Here is a 16264-nt window from a genome sequence, read left to right as displayed (position 1 = left end):
AAGTTTAGTCTTGGGTTTAAAATAATTTTAAGACTCAATCACTGTGTTCTCTGTAGGAGGCTTTCTTTGCACCTGCCCTTGTTACGCAAACTGAATAGAAATAGGATTGTGACAATTTAATTACATTTTTTTTTTTTATCCGTGTGCTCAATCCCAGCCATTTGAACTGCACAGTCTTTGCAAAGCTTCTACGCTCCTGTATGTTTGTTATAGTATGTGAGAGTATGCTGGGAAACAGGGTGATACATGCTAAAATATGAAGATTGGTCATTTCACATGTAATATGCCATATTTCTTTAGATAACCCGATTTTGTAATGAATAATAGGTTGACTTGACAATTTTTTTTTCATTAATTTTAGTTTCAAAGCAATAGTACCACTTGAACCAGAGACCCTGGTTGTTCCAGTGATGTTTATGTACAGTAAGATATCTTAGGTATCCTATGCTCATTACCTCAATTTCCTATTGTAGAAATAGTACCAGTTAAGGCAGTGTTGTTTTTTTTTTTTTTTTTTTTTTTAAGAAGCCCAATAATTATATTGTGGAATTCCAACTTTCTCTAATAGTGCGTCTGAGATCAGGGGCATTTTAAGGAATCCCCAACCCTCTGTAATAGCCACTCTGAGACCAGGTGCATTGTAAATGTTTCTGTATTTGTCGCAATTTTCAAATTACCTGACAATTTCAGTGGTCCTTTAGGGATGCCCGGTGAACCTAAGGCTTCCTAGGAACCACTGTTGAAAAACACGGTGTTAAGTTAATGTCATTAATTAAAAACTGAACGTACCATAACAGTAGCAGCTTCTAGCAGAGTTTATATTTGTAGTATTTGGATACAATGTATTGTAAAAAAAAATATTAGCAGAAATTGCATCTGAAATCTTAAAAATGAAGTGTCGTTTCTGAAATGTTCAGCGCTTATTTACTGGGCAATTCCACTGCGACCTGCATTCCTGTTTGATATTTGTACTGTAATAATGGTATTTCCGTTAAGTTTCACATTTCCAGGATTTGCATCATCGGGCAACGCCTAACTCTCCTGGGAAACTTACGCAGAAGCCTGTCACTATGCCAGCATGGTTTCAAAAAACACTGTTTTCACTGTAGCTGGGAGATGCCCGTCATCAGATTGTAACTACATCTTACTTAAACGTTACAATGACAAAGCTCTAAAATGGAGCACTGAATACGTAATTATATTTTATTAAAGCAAATGATTTGGACTTTATACTTTTTGTACTGACGTAAAAAGTGGCAAATAATTGGCCGCGTTACTAAAGAAATGTTTTCCTCGAGTTCCCGTAATAGTAACTATATGCGCGATCACAGCTTAATAAATAAGCCCCACCAAATCTTCAATAATATTTCATGTTTGCGCACATATCGCATGGTTTGATTATATGAACTTATAACCACAATTACAATTAGATTTCTTTTTTTTTTACTTGAACATATAACATCCTAGAATAGAAATAGGAAGCATTTCAGTACTATAAGCTGGGTGTCTGTCTTTTATAGTGCTGCTTACCAATTCAGTAACCATTAGATCACTACACGCATATATATCTTCCTCACGGTTACCGGCTTGTGACCTGTTTACATTCATTAAGGGAGTTTTTTGTTTTCTCTCCTCTGGCAATATATTGGGGAGATCTGCTGATCCTGAATGGAAAGAACTGCACAGTATCTTAAGGCCGTGATTACACCCAAAAAACACCAGCGCCAAAACAGAGTATGCCTCCCCGCAAAGTGCTTATACCTACCGCGACTGTCACGCCGCTTGCTACTGCAATGCAGGATACAGTTGAAGAGTTTTCCAAATTTGTTTTCTGGTTGCGATGGCCGCATCCCGTGACGCCGCCGTTCAATCAAAGAATAGATGTCAGCCCTGTCTCCCTGCAGTCACACGCGCAGAAGAATGTGCTTGTTCACATGTCGCAAATGTGACGTCACAGATGCACGCGCATTGCAGTTCCCCTGTATAACCGCATCCTAAGGAAGCGGCTTATCCTGGCCACATCCGGCTCATAGTAAGGTCTGGGGCAGATGAGCTTATTCCTGATGTGATGAACCTTCTTTCCCAGGCCTGATCTGCTGTAGAAATCCTCCACAAGGCTCCTTGGATTGCCACATTTGACATCTATCTGTTCTTGCCAACCTTGTAAATGAGTGCCTTTCCATTTCAAAATGTTGAGCAAACTGGCCACAGAACAAACCACTATGCTTGATTATGGCCTAATGTCAATTATCGACTATGGAGACATAATATGACTCGGCACCCCAAACTCACCTTAGCAAATTTGACAACCTCTACAATTCAATATGCCATTTTGTTCTCCAATGCAACTACAACACACATCACTGCGAAATGCTCAAGGAACTAGATTGGTCATCACTTGAGCCTGGGCGCAAAGCTAATTTTTCCTGTCTTGCCTTCAAATACTTTCTGGGCAAACTACCCATCTATCTGAACAAGCTCCTGACCCCTACCACATGCAGCACTTATCTGAGATCCGACTCCAAAAGACTGTTCATGGTGCCAAGGTTCAGCAAAGTATCCGTCCACTCCTCCTCTTACCGTGCACCCCAAAACTGGAACAATCTACCGGAGACTCTCACGGCCACCACCAGTCTATGGGAGCGCTTCTAGTGCTGGCGACGCGACCAATGCTGTCGCCACCAGCGAAAGTTATAATTTGATTTTCAGCGACGTCACAAAAGGGGGCGGGGCCGCGGTCTCTTGATTGGTTTAGAGACAGTCACGTGTGCGACTATCTCTAAATCAAATAGACCCGGCTTCAAAATTTTGGGTCGCTCCGTCGCCATCGCACTTACGATAAGCGCTTGCGACAGTCAATGTATTTGATTCGGAGCGACGTCGCCGTTGCAAGGCACTATAAGCGCAGCCTAAGTTCTTTCAAAACTAAAGCTGTCTTACTTTTTCATCTGGTCTGTAACTGTTACATACGTTTTTTATTATATATTATCTCTAACTGTGCATGCAATGTCTTGTATATAATGTAATAACCATGTATTATTTGTCATCATAACTCTGTGTCCAGGACAACGTATTACTTCCTGGGAAAACATTTTATAAATAAAATAAATAACACGGTAGGTTATCAAGTAAATGTCAAAGGCCTTTTACGTTCAAAAGGAAACATATATTCATCCTTCACATTTATTGAGGTTTTCTTCAAATTTCATGGTCAAAGTATCAATTCTCAACTGTTCATATTTAAGTCATGAGCTGCAAACTCGAACAATTGTCTTCTATGCAACATCACATGATTAGCTCATGATATTGACCCAAATCACAAGTGACCAATTAACAAATTGAAAAATGTGTAGTGCAGTTGTGAAGAAATCCTTCTTAAGCCTTACACTAATTATTTTAAGTGCGTGTAATTATTTTAAGCGCGTGTAATTATTTTAAGCGCGTGTGTTTATATATATATATATATATATATATATATTGTATATATAAATGTGTATATATATATAATATACTGTGTGTGTGTATACATATACATATACATATACATATACATACACATACACACTACTGTATGCTCATCTGCATGTCTTAGGCAGGTCTGCAACCCCACCTTTCACTATTATCACCCAGCATACAGCACTTCCACTGCAGCAAGGGATTCTGGGAAATGACATGCAAATGAGCACGCAGTGCCACTTATTGCTTCAAAAACCATTTTTAACATGGTTCCCTATAGGCTTAAGCTTGCTGCATGGTCACAGCTTTGAGTACAGCCATGGTTAAGGTGCATACCCAGAAAACCACCCACAGACAGCTGGGTATGCACCTAAACCCTGCTAAACCTGCCTAAGACATGCAGATGAGCATACAGTTGTATTTGCATATTTGCTTTCCTGTGGAGGGTTTTTGTCACTTTTTTTACTCACCATAACTTAACTCAGTAATAATATATATATATATATATATATATATATATCTATATATATATATATATATATCTATATCTATATATATATATATATCTATATATATATATATATATATATATAGATATATATATATATATACACACACACACACACACACACACACACACACACACACACACACACACACACACACACACACACACACACACACACACACACACACACACACACACACACACACACACACACACACACACATACATACATACATACATACATACATACATACATACATACATACATACACGCTCACACTCACACACTCTATAGAGTAGCCTTACCATACAGCTCCCTTATTGCCTTTTCGTTAGGAGTGCTTTTGACACATTTAAAAAAAAATATATTATATAGTTTAGTTGTAAAGCTGAACATATTCTGCAGCGCGGTACAATGTGGGTACAGAGTTATGTATCTACTATATATCTTGAAAAGTTTTCACTGTTCGCTATACATTTGCTATACATTTGGACGCCTCTTAAGATATCGTAGCTAAATTCTACATGATGGTTCCTGAGATGAAGGAGCAGGTTTTTGCCATTTTGAATCAAAATGGTGGGCTGAACCTTTAAAAACCACAGATTTTGACCAAAGTCTGTGTGTGACATACACAGGCTCTTTTATTACCATACATATATACACTTATAAACACACACCATACACACAGACAGATGCATATATATTCAACTAGCAAAGTTTTTTTCAAAGTGTAGTTAAGGTTTGTAAGCATACTCTTCAAAAGTCTGGGAAGGTGACATACAACCTTAACTTTCCCGAGCAACACCGGGTACTTTCAGCTAGTATTATATAAACAGAATTACAGCCCAAATAAGCCAAAACAGACACAAAAGGTAATGAGGGTCCTGCCCATGAGAGCTTACACTCTAGAGCAGTGATTTTTCAAGCAGGGTTCCTAGGACCCCTTGGGTTTGCCAGGCATCACTAATGGAGGGAATAAGGGTTGTTGTTGTTGGAACAAAAGTTAAAGTGGCTGCACATTGTGGCTCAGAGTGCCTCAGGGTAGAGTATCGCTATGGCCCCAGTCACTGTGTGCACGTGGCGGCGCATGCACCAGTTTCAGCCAAGACCTGTTGTCTGTGGTTGCGCTTCCACTGAAGAGCAGAAGATTTGGTGTGGCGGGGGCGCGGCCAAAAAGTCACAAGGCTGGTTCTCCCTCTTTGGTTGAACCGCTGCCATGACGTGGCCAATGCTTGGCCGCTGCGCAAAAAGACAAATCTTGTCTTTTGGCAAAGGCGGTTGCACAGTGCCCATGCACACACGCCAACTGGGTCCTGCCCCATAGAGGGCTGTACCTTGTGTGCACGTCGTCGCACACAGCCACACTATTTTTCATTATAACATTCAATGCTTTTATTGGTAACGGACACACATACACCTCCCCCTAAACTAATAATTTTACCATACCATGCCGGAATCAAACCCATGACCCTTCATACACAAGTAGCAATTCTCTAGCTGCTACACCATAGGGTTGATGTGATGCCAATGACTCTATAAACAAACTTGACTTCTACTGAGAATTGCTACTAGTGTATGAAGGGTCATGGGTTCGATTCCTGCATGGTATGGTAAAATTATTAGCGTCCGTCCGCTGCAATAAAGCATTGAAAGTTATAATAATAAAATAAAAAAAAAAACACCTTGGAGATGTGCGCCGCGCACGTAGACGAGCCTGATGAAGCAAGGAGAGGAGAGAGCTGCAGATGCCGGGTAAGTCTCTCTCTCTCTCTCTCTCTCTCTCTCTCTCTCTCTCTCTCTCTCTCTCTCTCTCTCTCTCTCTCTTTCTTTTTTTCTCTCTCTCTCTCTTTTTTTTTTTTTTTTTTCTCTCTTTTTTTTTCTCTCTTTTTTTTTTTTTTTTCTCTCTCTTTTTTTTTTTTTTTTTTTCTCTCTCTCTTTTTTTTTTCTCTCTCTCTCTTTTTTTTTTTCTCTCTCTTTTCTTTTTTTCTCTCTCTCTCTCTCTTTTTTTTTTTCTTTTTTCTCTCTCTCTCTCTCTCTTTTTTTTTTTCTCTCTCTCTCCTCTCTCTCTCTTTTTTTTTTTTTTTTTTCTCTCTCTCTCTCTCTCTTTTTTTTTTCTCTCTCTCTTTTTTTTTTTTCTCTCTTTCTCTCTCTCTCTCTCTCTGTTTCTCTCATATGACTTGCCTGTCAGTCACTAGCTCATGCTGCTTTGCGGTCACCTTGTGACCGGTCGCAGCAGTGACTGAAAGGTGTGCCACTTAGTGTGGTGTGTGAGAGGGTGGTGGGGGGGAGGAGTCGGTGTTCTGACTGTCCACCCCTGCTCTCAATTCAGTGTTGCAGAGGCAGGTGGGAGGAGAGTGTCAGCATGTTGTGCAAAACGCTGGCTCCCAAGTACTTTATATATATTTTGTCCACCCCTGAAAGTGTGTGTGTTTTTTTTTTTTTTGGAATTTCAGCTGTTGCATTCACTATAGAGACCCACTTCCATTTTGTTTGTATGTCTTTCCACCTTGGAGCCAACATGAACATTTTACTCGAATGTTGGGTGTGGGATTTCGAGATCTCGACCTCTTGGGATATCAAGTCAGCAAAGCAATTTTATAATGTGGCCATTATATATCACTAATCGTGTATACCAAAAATGAAGATGACCTTGAAGTGGTGTGACAAAGCAGTTTGTTAGCCTTTGTAGTGCTATGGGATTGTTTTCTAGTTGAATAGTCACTTCTTAATTTGTTCTGCTTTCTTCTTAATCCTGAGTACATGTATATTTAGATGAAGCACAATGCATATTTTAGGTGCGTTTAGCACCCTCTTCTCCCCCTCACTCTTCGTAGACGTGCCTCGTTAATAACCAGCTTAAGCAATCGGTATCAAGGGGGTAGAAGGCAAAGATTGTGGCTAAGGTTTGGGAGAGGGTTATCTGTCGGGGTAGGGAAGCATTTGGCAACGAAATGGCACCGTTGAAGATTGGTATGTGGGTGGCACCAGAAGATTGGTATGTGGGTGGCACCAGAAGATTGGTATGTGGGTGGCACCACAAGATTTGTATGTGGGTGGCACCAGAAGATTTGTATGTGGGTGGCACCAGTACTTGGGGTGATATCACCACATGAATACGAAAAGGAAGAAAAGCTGGCTGGGGACATTTAACAATGTTTTACAGATGTTTAGAAAAATAGATGCTTGTTCTTGTACCAACTTCTAGCACAAGTGTCTTTTTAGAAATAGTACATTTTCTTGGAAGAAGCTTTTAAAAGTGTTGGGTTGCAGGTTGGAACTAGTGTCATTTGTTGCCCTAAGAGCTGCTTTTCTCTATAGCTGGCTTTATTAGGAGGAGATCAGCTCTAAGACTGCTTTCTCATGTTAAGAACGTGGGGTCAGTGACCTTTGCACTGACCGCAAACTGACTGGAGAGTCCCTCCCAAGTCCAAAGTCTACTAATGACAGTGAAAGCAACATTTTGACTCGGAAGGATTTAGATACAAAATGTTTTTTTTTTTATTCAATCAGATTGTTGTTTTCTGGTCTATTCCCATAAGCAATTAATTATTTACTTTGTAATGTGCTGATTATATATTGATTATTGATTTAACAAGGTTTTTTGTTTTTTTTTTGTCAACCAAGTATGTGCGTATTATTTACTGATTTATGCCACCAATTAGAGCCCTGGAGTTTTACTTCAGCTTTTTTAGTCCGGTAAGAAGAGCTGTGAGAGGTTCATAGAGATGCTCAGTATCACTGCAGTGCACCATTTACATTGAAGGAAGCACACCCCATTTACGCTGTTTAGACTGCATTGCCTGTTGCGATTGGGAGGCTTTTAATTTACAAGGGGGCTAGGTCAAAGTGTGCATTTTACCTGTATCCAGGCTCTATGCTCATATTTCAAGTCTCCTTCGCACCAAAACAGTGTTTTTCCCCTATGAGGTACTAACTTGTTCAACTTATTTTTCACGTTTGTGAGTGCTGTGGACAGCTTCGCTTTTCAAATACTTTGTGCTGGTCTTGATAGTGATCTTTTGAGCCACATGCACCCTACAACAGCAACAATTATACTTTGAACAAACCAAAGTGGTGAGTGCTGTCCACACCCTTGATTTGTAAAGACCGTGTGAGTGCAATGCATTGCAGGTCCCTCTCACAGTGACGGGGATAAAGATGTCAATTTGACTTGTTAAATGCTTCACAAAATGTTTTTTGGTCATCTGGTAGGGATTGCATCTTTAACATACATTACTAAGCCGTCCTTTCGATGCTTTGACTCTGTTTGTAGAGGCGTCTTCGTCACTTGCGGAATATTGCTGCACGGAACATTATTAATAAGAATGGATATCGTCTTCTAGATACATACTTTACGCTCCATATGTGTGATGACACAAAGATATACAGAGGTATGTACAAAAGGATACACCTTTTTATAATTAGAATATTTCTCATTCCTTCTTTAAAACCATAGGGTCTCGTGGATCAAGAATGTGCTTGTCTTATTCTTAAGATCCTGCTGGTTCTGGAAACATTAAACAGGATAATCCCTTTTTTCATAGAGACGGAACCTTTTTAGTCTCTGCCTGCGACTATTTCCAATTAGCATAATACTGGGACCTTTTTTTGCCTGTGAATCTCTCCTGGCGGTCCTTGCTGGTTAGCTTATTCACTGTGTATGTATGGGAATAAACTGTATTTTAGATATGTTGGTAATTCGTTTACGGATTGCTTCAAAACAGAACTGTTGTGCACTTTTTTGTAATGTCTGCTTATTAAAAGCCATACATTTTAGGTGCAACTAAATCTTACCATTGCACTCATGTTGGTATGTGTGTCATGGAGCCACAGTAGGGTGGGAGTTTTTCAATCGTATCCCGTGGGACACCGCTCGCAAAGAGACCATCTCTAGTGGCCAGGGACCCTCTTCTATCTCGATGCAGAGAGGGGTTCGGAGATGGGAATTGCTCATAAAGATCTCGTAACCAATATTGGCAAGTCGGTTAACTTGTATTTGTTTTTCATTGCAGAATTTTACAAAAGTGAAGTGGTCAAGGACTCTCTGGTAAGCTGCTTATGTTGTGCACATTTTTAGGCTCGAGTCTTAGACTTTTATTTTATTTTAAGCTTATGTTTACAGGTATAATATATTTAATAAGACCAATATTGTGATGTCAGCAGTCTATGTAACTGCTATTAATTTCTAGAAAAGGTTATGGAGAAATTACAAGACTTTATTCGGTACTAGCTGAAAGTACCCGGCGTTGGTCTGGAATTCTAAGAAACCAACCGCATCCCTCCCCTCCTCCTTAGGCTGCGATTTATACCAAAACCACCCCTGGTGTTGCCAGTAGCGACCCCACGCGGCGTAAAAACACATTTTCAAAAAGCATCAACTGTCTCCCGCTTTGCAGTAGCAAGCGGGGAGACCGTTGAATTTGGTATAGGCAGTTATCATGTTTGTATGAGACTTGTTTTTTGCGCCACGTGGTGTCGCTACGGGTGACACCACGGGCGTTTTGGGTATAATCGCAGCCTCACCCTCCAACCCCTTCTCCCACCCTTGCCTCAGCTCTTTCCTTACCCTCATCTCTCTCCTCCCCGTCACTTTAATACCTTATGATGTCCCCAATTCTTTCCACCTCTCTCTCCTTCTCCAGCATTCTTATTTCTCACGTGACAACTGACTTTGTCTTCTTTCTGTGTAAACTTTATAGCTATCTGGCTCTCCTTATCTGCCACCAGGTTATGTGCATTATTATGTCACCAGTGTGATGTCATATGCCAGATACAACATCCAGTGGCTGACTTGGTTAGAGAAATTGTAATTACTGATGGAATTAATAAAAATAGAATGTATCCAATTTGCCAACATAGACAAAAAGCTGCTCCTTGGTATCTGGAACCATCATGCAAAATTAAGTGTCCAAATGCATAGCAAACAGATAAAAAACTTTAAAAAAACCATATAGTAATGTGCAAGAGTAGATTTTAGTCCCAGTCATTTGAATGGAACTGATCCCTTCTCCAACACAGGCAAGAGACTTCACAGCATATTTAATAGACAAAATACCTTTGTGCCAGGAGCAAGATAGGCATTTTGCTGACTCTCTGAAAGGTAAGCATTTCCAGTTCAGAGGTCATCGGTTTATGTAAAATGATAAAATATTTAGGATCAAGTATCGGCAATAGGAAATGGCGCTGAGTTTTACCAAAAAAACCCAACTGAAGGGTGTAAACGAAAGTGTACAATGCCTGTCTGAAAATAGTTACTTGTTGCTGAAGGACCACACTATAGAAGTATAGCATAATGCTTCCAAAGTGTTTGATTTGTGCGTCCCCTCTTCCCCCCTCCAATATAATTTTGTCATCTGCAGAATCCAACATGGAGAAGTCTTGACTTTGGTTTAATTCCTGATCGTTTGGACACCTCGGTGTCCTGTTTTGTGGTGAGGATATGGGGTGGGAAAAAGGAAGTCTATCGACTGCTGGTCGAGTGGAAAGTGAATCTGGATGGGCTGAAGTACTTGGGTCCACAGGTAAGGCGGACTCATTTCACGTTTGTGTCCTAGTTTTTGCTCTTGGTTACATTTCGTGCGTGTTCTTTCACCTTCACTTGGGAACACAAAACAAAACAACCAAGAAATTACTGTATTCTCTAAAATGTAACATGGTTAATACTTCTCTGTAGTTTCCTAACTTCTGAATGGATGTATGTATGTCTTTGTTTATATAGCGCCATTAGTGTACATAGCGATTCACAGTAATAATACACGTGGTAATCATATAAATAACAAATACAAATAACAGATCATGGGAATAAGTGCTTCAGACATAAAAGTAACATTTCGGAAGAGGAGTCCCTGCTCCGGGGAGTTTACAATCTAATTGGCATCGGCTTCTTAACAGAGGAGTTCAGGTTTGGAGCTCTGAAAATTACGAAGCCGTGTTATAGAGATGTATCGTATGACTACACATGTCCACTCTCATAAAGCTGGTTAAAGGAATTGTTTTGGAATACGAAATCAACATGGGGGGTTTGCAACATTTTATAGCTGCCCATGACATGCATGGTAACGCAGTATGTGGGCATGTTTGTAATCCTGTTTTAATTACTAGAAGGCAGGACATACATACAGGAGTCCATAAGCAATCATTAATAGACATTCTCATGTATAGCCCATAATTATCAATAATGTGTATCACACGTGGGCTGTATAGACCACTTTAACCACTTCAGGACGAGCGCATCCTGCCACTTCCGTGGCAACGGACCTGCTCGATCACGCAGATTAAAAGTGAAGGGCAGCTCCCAAGCAGCACAACAGCCCTGGGTTTATTTCAGCTCTGGGGACACATGCTTCCAGAGATAGTTGCTTCCGTAGGGGGTGCCGGTATCTCCATGTTTTAATGTCCTGGTCACACGGGCAAATAGGAGCTGCAAGGGATGATGTCACGGCTTCCTATTGGCTCGCGGGACTTTTTATGATGACCTGTTCGCCACACAGTCCAGCCAGAGCTGCTACTGGCACTCCCTACAGAGCCAAGTATCCCGGGAAGCAGGGGGTCCCTCGGGCTGCCATTAGCACAGTTCAGCTCCAGAGACCCCTTGCTTCAAATCTATAATAATGTTAAAAAAAATGCGCAGTGCTACATGATTTGCTGCTTTAAAGGGAAACATAAACATTTTGGATTTTCAAAGGGGAGGGTAATAATGACCAGAGGTTCATAATTGATTGTAATACATATTGCTTTAAACTAGACCATGTTCATTTTCAGTAGGTGAAAAATGATTATAGTTATGAATAAGGACCTGACCTGCTCCTACCGCATATTTAGTTTCCTTCGGTACCTTTCATTATTGACGTCAGTCATCTATTTCTACTGCATTAATCATATCAGTTACTCTTTGCCATAGTTTTAGCATTGATAGATCACTTATTTAGCTGTCTTGAGAAGTAAGCTTTAAATAAAGGGATTTTTTAATTATTGAAATTCTTTGTGTGTGTGTGGGGAAAGGCGGGGGCGGTTTGCAAGCCATTAAATGAGCGTCATTCTGTAGTATACAATTGTAAGTTACAGTAAATTGATCTCTTTCCAGGTTGTGATAACTTTCAGTACAGTACATTTAGAATTCTACAATGGTGGGGATGAGCGGGAATCTTTGATGTAATCAAATCCAGTCCCCTGTTGCCTCAGGCAGGAAAAGCTATACCTAGCGATGTGCGGCTTAACGAACACCATCTCTGAACTTGTTCATAAAAATTCCACGGTCATCTGTTCCAGTGATTACCTCTATTCAAAGTTCTTTATTTGCAGCATAAATCCACTACTAAAACAATTTTTTTTTTTTTTTTACACTTCCCACATGTTTATAATTTATTCACATATGTATTAGTGTAGGTTCCTTCTTACTGTGAGCCCATCTTGAGCTACAGTACCTGGAGCTGAAAGCTTATCCCTGTTCATTAATCCTCTTCATCCGAATGAATGTAAAAATCAATACTACCTTTTGATTTATATTATGAGTCTTGGGCGACATCAGAAAAGCCAGATCTTGTTGCAAGTGTTAAAGCGCCTTGCATTTAAATGTTTGAAATCCATATGGTAGTGGAGAGGGGCTCAATTCCAGTCTTCAAGCGCCCCCCAAACAGGTCAGGTTTTCAGGATGTCCCTGCTTCAGAACTGGTGGCCTGGGTATCCTTAAAACCTGACCTGTTGAGGGGGTGGGGGGAGCTTGAGAACAGGAGTTAAGCCCCCCTGTGGTACTGCTCTGAAGCAGAAAATGTACTCCCAGTTTCCCATAAACCATGTCAGGTCGGTGATTGCACAAACACACTAGAAGTATAGATCAAACTTAATCTGAACTTCACTTTTCTTTCTTAGATTCATGCTCGTAACCCAAATGAAGTTATTTTCGGCCTCAATGATGGGTTTTATGGTGCTTCATTTGAAAGTAAGGTAAGGAAAAAGGGGGGAGCATTGGTATTTTTGATAGAGCAAATAGGAGTTGCTATTTGAACAATGACGTTGTGTTTCTTGGTGGCAATTTGAAGATTCACGGCGGAGAACATTTTCACACCCAATTTGTAGTGTCTTGTAGCGTGTAACATCTTTAAACGACTTCCAAAGTTGTGTTCAACAAGTACTTCATGATTTTGCTTATTTTACTGTTTAGTGACATTTAATGAGGAGATGCATTTTGTAAGATGTTGTAGTTGTAAGCGCCTTTCAGCTACAGCAGTAATCACTATATGAAAATGTTTGCCAAGTGGAGTGTTTTGAAAGTTTATAACACTTAATATAATATATAATTAGAGTAAAAATGCGCAGTGTGTCCATCAATCACATTGGCTTTATTTATAAAACTTGATCTACAATTGCAATGGTTTTTTTTTTTTTTAAGGACTAACACTTCATGAAAAAATGGCTTCAATCTTCATTCGCATTTTACGTAATGCACATAGATACTCCTTTTTTCTGTTTATTGAGCATTACATTGTCACTCTGCAGACCAGGAATATAAATAGTTCTCCCTTGTAGGTGTTAAAGGTTATCTTCAAATTGGACATGTTGTTTTTCAGACTCATGCAGACGCCAAGAGAAACAGCCATCTTCAGGTGGAGCAGAACGCTGTGCGGAACTCATACGATGTCTTCTCTTTGCTAAGGTATGAAGTCAAAAGGTTTCAAATCCGGTTTAACAAAGAATGATGTTTACCTTGCTGCCACTTGTGGTTTACATGTTACCAGAGACAATAGTCAGATGTTTTGTGGCATTCTGAAGCAACTGGATATTGGCATATGTGTGAAGTTTTGTGGCCTGGTGTAGAATTTGTACGTTTTTTCGATTGTGACTGTAAATATATAAAATGTCTCTTATTGTTGTGGGCATAGAAGACAATTTAAGCAAGTATTTTAAATCTTGGAAAAGCTGCATACAATTCAGTAGAGGAGATTCTTTGAGGAGTCAGCTTAATCTATGTGATCTCTTAATCTCATGTCACTTTAATCTCTTAAGAGATTGGAGAGAAGATGGAAGTGGTACATTTTAGGGATGTACTAAATCTCAACACCCGTACTGTCCAATTGTTGATTCCCAGGAGGGAAGGAAATTAGTTGCCTGACACTGAGGAATTTAAAGGCAAAAGAGTGCTGGAAATGTGAAGTTCAACATGATGTTCCTGCTCATTTCTTGTGATTAATACTCTGTAAACAGTGTAGCTCTAAAATAATGTTATAGCATACTGCAGTGGTCCTCAAGATCCCTCAACCGGTCAGATTTTGAGGATATCCCTGCTTCAGCACAGGTGCCCACTGATTCAGCCACCTGTACTGAAGCTGGGATATCCTCAACCTGATTTATTGGTGGATCTCGAGGACTGGAGTTGAGAACCACTGGCATACTACATACTGTGGTTTTTAAATACAAATTTCTTGTAACGGCTCCATTTTCCCTTCAGATTAGAGTTGGGTAATTATACCCAGATGATCATAGTATTGCAATAATAATAAAATAAGTTGATCCAAGATATTTATTCTAGTGATACTTTTGTCAGTAACCTATTCAATTCCATGACACTTGGTGACATGCTGTTTAAGATGCATCTTCCCCATTGAAGGCAGATCTGCCAATGTAACAGATCTCCACCCCTCAGTGATGGCAACACCCTATCTTTCCCAGATCAGTTTGCCTCCTTCCTCTTGATCCCTTTCTACCACCATCTCTGATGCTCAGGGAATGGTAGAAGTAAGGACTAAATACAGTACCTCCTAAATGTGTTGTGTGTTTTTTTTTTTTTTTTTTTAACCATTACTAGGAAAAAGGACAACATTTTTTTTTAATTAAACAGACATTGATTGTGATAAATATCAGGATAGATTTCTTATAGCTGGGAGAAATGTTATTGTCTCTAAATCAGATCAAATAGTCATTGTGAAAATCATTATTTAATGTCAGTAAAGGTCTGTTTTATTGATAAATGTTGATCAGAACGCAGAGTTATAAATTCTGGATTTATATGAAACGTATGTGCCGAACACGAACAGTTCCTACTATTTCTATTGTAGCGAAGATAGTAGTAGTATTCCGTCTCTGGAGAGACACATAAAACGGTGCCAGTATTGCACCGTGCATACAGGAAGAAATGAAAAGGGTGTTTATAATAAATATTCAGATGAATAAGATTCTGGAGGGGGCATCATCAATCCAAAGAAAATCTTTAGATGCACTTTAACGGAAAGGATGTTGAAAGTACTTTTGAGCACTAGGTGCAATATAAAATGCTTAGGTTAAGATCAAGGAACCTTCAGAAGCTCACATTAGGATAAACGATATTGGTTCGATTTTTTTTTAAGATACAGTTCCACATGATCCAAACAACGTGCATACACATTGACTTAACAATTTTGATTGTAAACTTTGTTGTGACGGTTTCTGCTCATTTTCAGTGTTAGATAAATATTGGCTTAAAACACTTTTTGTTCAGAGATCTATTTCAGTAGCTGGTGATAATCTTTCTTTCTTGCAACTTCAATGCTTGGGATGGCACTTTGAAAGTTGGATCTCTGGGTATAGCATTGTTGAAGCAGCACGCAGCAATGAAAGATACCTGCCTCTCTATCACAGTGTATCCACTGCCAACGCGCGTGCGCATGGCACAGTGTTGGAGCGGCAGCTGCGTAGAAATACAAATGTTTTTTCTTCCAGCGACTGCCGTGACACTGTGAGCCAGTCACAGAGGCCTGCCCTTGTGATGTCATGGCCACGCCTCCTAGGCACACGCGTCATAGCTTTGCCTGTACACACAACGCACGCTTAACATAATACATGCCTAAGGGGATCCCTGCAATTAACACATATGGCTTGAAGCTGCCAATAGCCATCTATAGAAGAGAGAAAAAGCCCTTGTCATTAAAAGGTGTGTGTGTACACTGACTAAAGTGTGTATGAAATGGGTATTCTATTTGCTGTGCTTTAAGTTTGCTGAAGCCAAATGTAAGACTTATGTTGAGTTCTGTGAACACTGTTGTACTGTACTGTAGTTGCTTTTTAGTTACTGGAATATGTATGTTGCTAAGTGAGACTAGCACTGAGAAACATTCTTTAATATGTTGGCATAGGGCAGAGTGAATTGCTGTCCCAAATCTGTAGGGTGGTGGTTAGACCAAGTATACTTCATTTATACGCTACTATGACACGCACAGATCACATTAAGGTTTGAATAACCATGAAACATGCACTGCCATTAGTTCACTTTGATACAGTTAAAAAGGACCAAGGTAAAGTGATTGCCTTTTTAGTTACCATTTTCATCG

General features: G+C 39.8%; 1 protein-coding gene across 1 annotated transcript in view; it reads left to right on the top strand.

The window, feature by feature from the left end:
• Nucleotides 1-16264, top strand: part of UVRAG (UV radiation resistance associated) — a 107732-nt gene that overhangs the window by 8120 nt on the left and 83348 nt on the right. Inside the window, exons 2-6 of the mRNA XM_075592687.1 lie at nt 8239-8356; nt 8978-9012; nt 10325-10486; nt 12834-12908; nt 13532-13617. Of these exons, the coding sequence (XP_075448802.1) occupies nt 8239-8356; nt 8978-9012; nt 10325-10486; nt 12834-12908; nt 13532-13617 (476 nt within the window). The remainder of the gene's footprint in view (nt 1-8238; nt 8357-8977; nt 9013-10324; nt 10487-12833; nt 12909-13531; nt 13618-16264) is intronic.

Source organism: Ascaphus truei, chromosome 3, assembly GCF_040206685.1.
Source record: "Ascaphus truei isolate aAscTru1 chromosome 3, aAscTru1.hap1, whole genome shotgun sequence".
Classification (NCBI taxonomy): domain Eukaryota; kingdom Metazoa; phylum Chordata; class Amphibia; order Anura; family Ascaphidae; genus Ascaphus; species Ascaphus truei.
The sequence above is the reverse complement of the archived record's forward strand: the minus strand, read 5'-3'. Positions and strand labels throughout refer to the sequence as shown.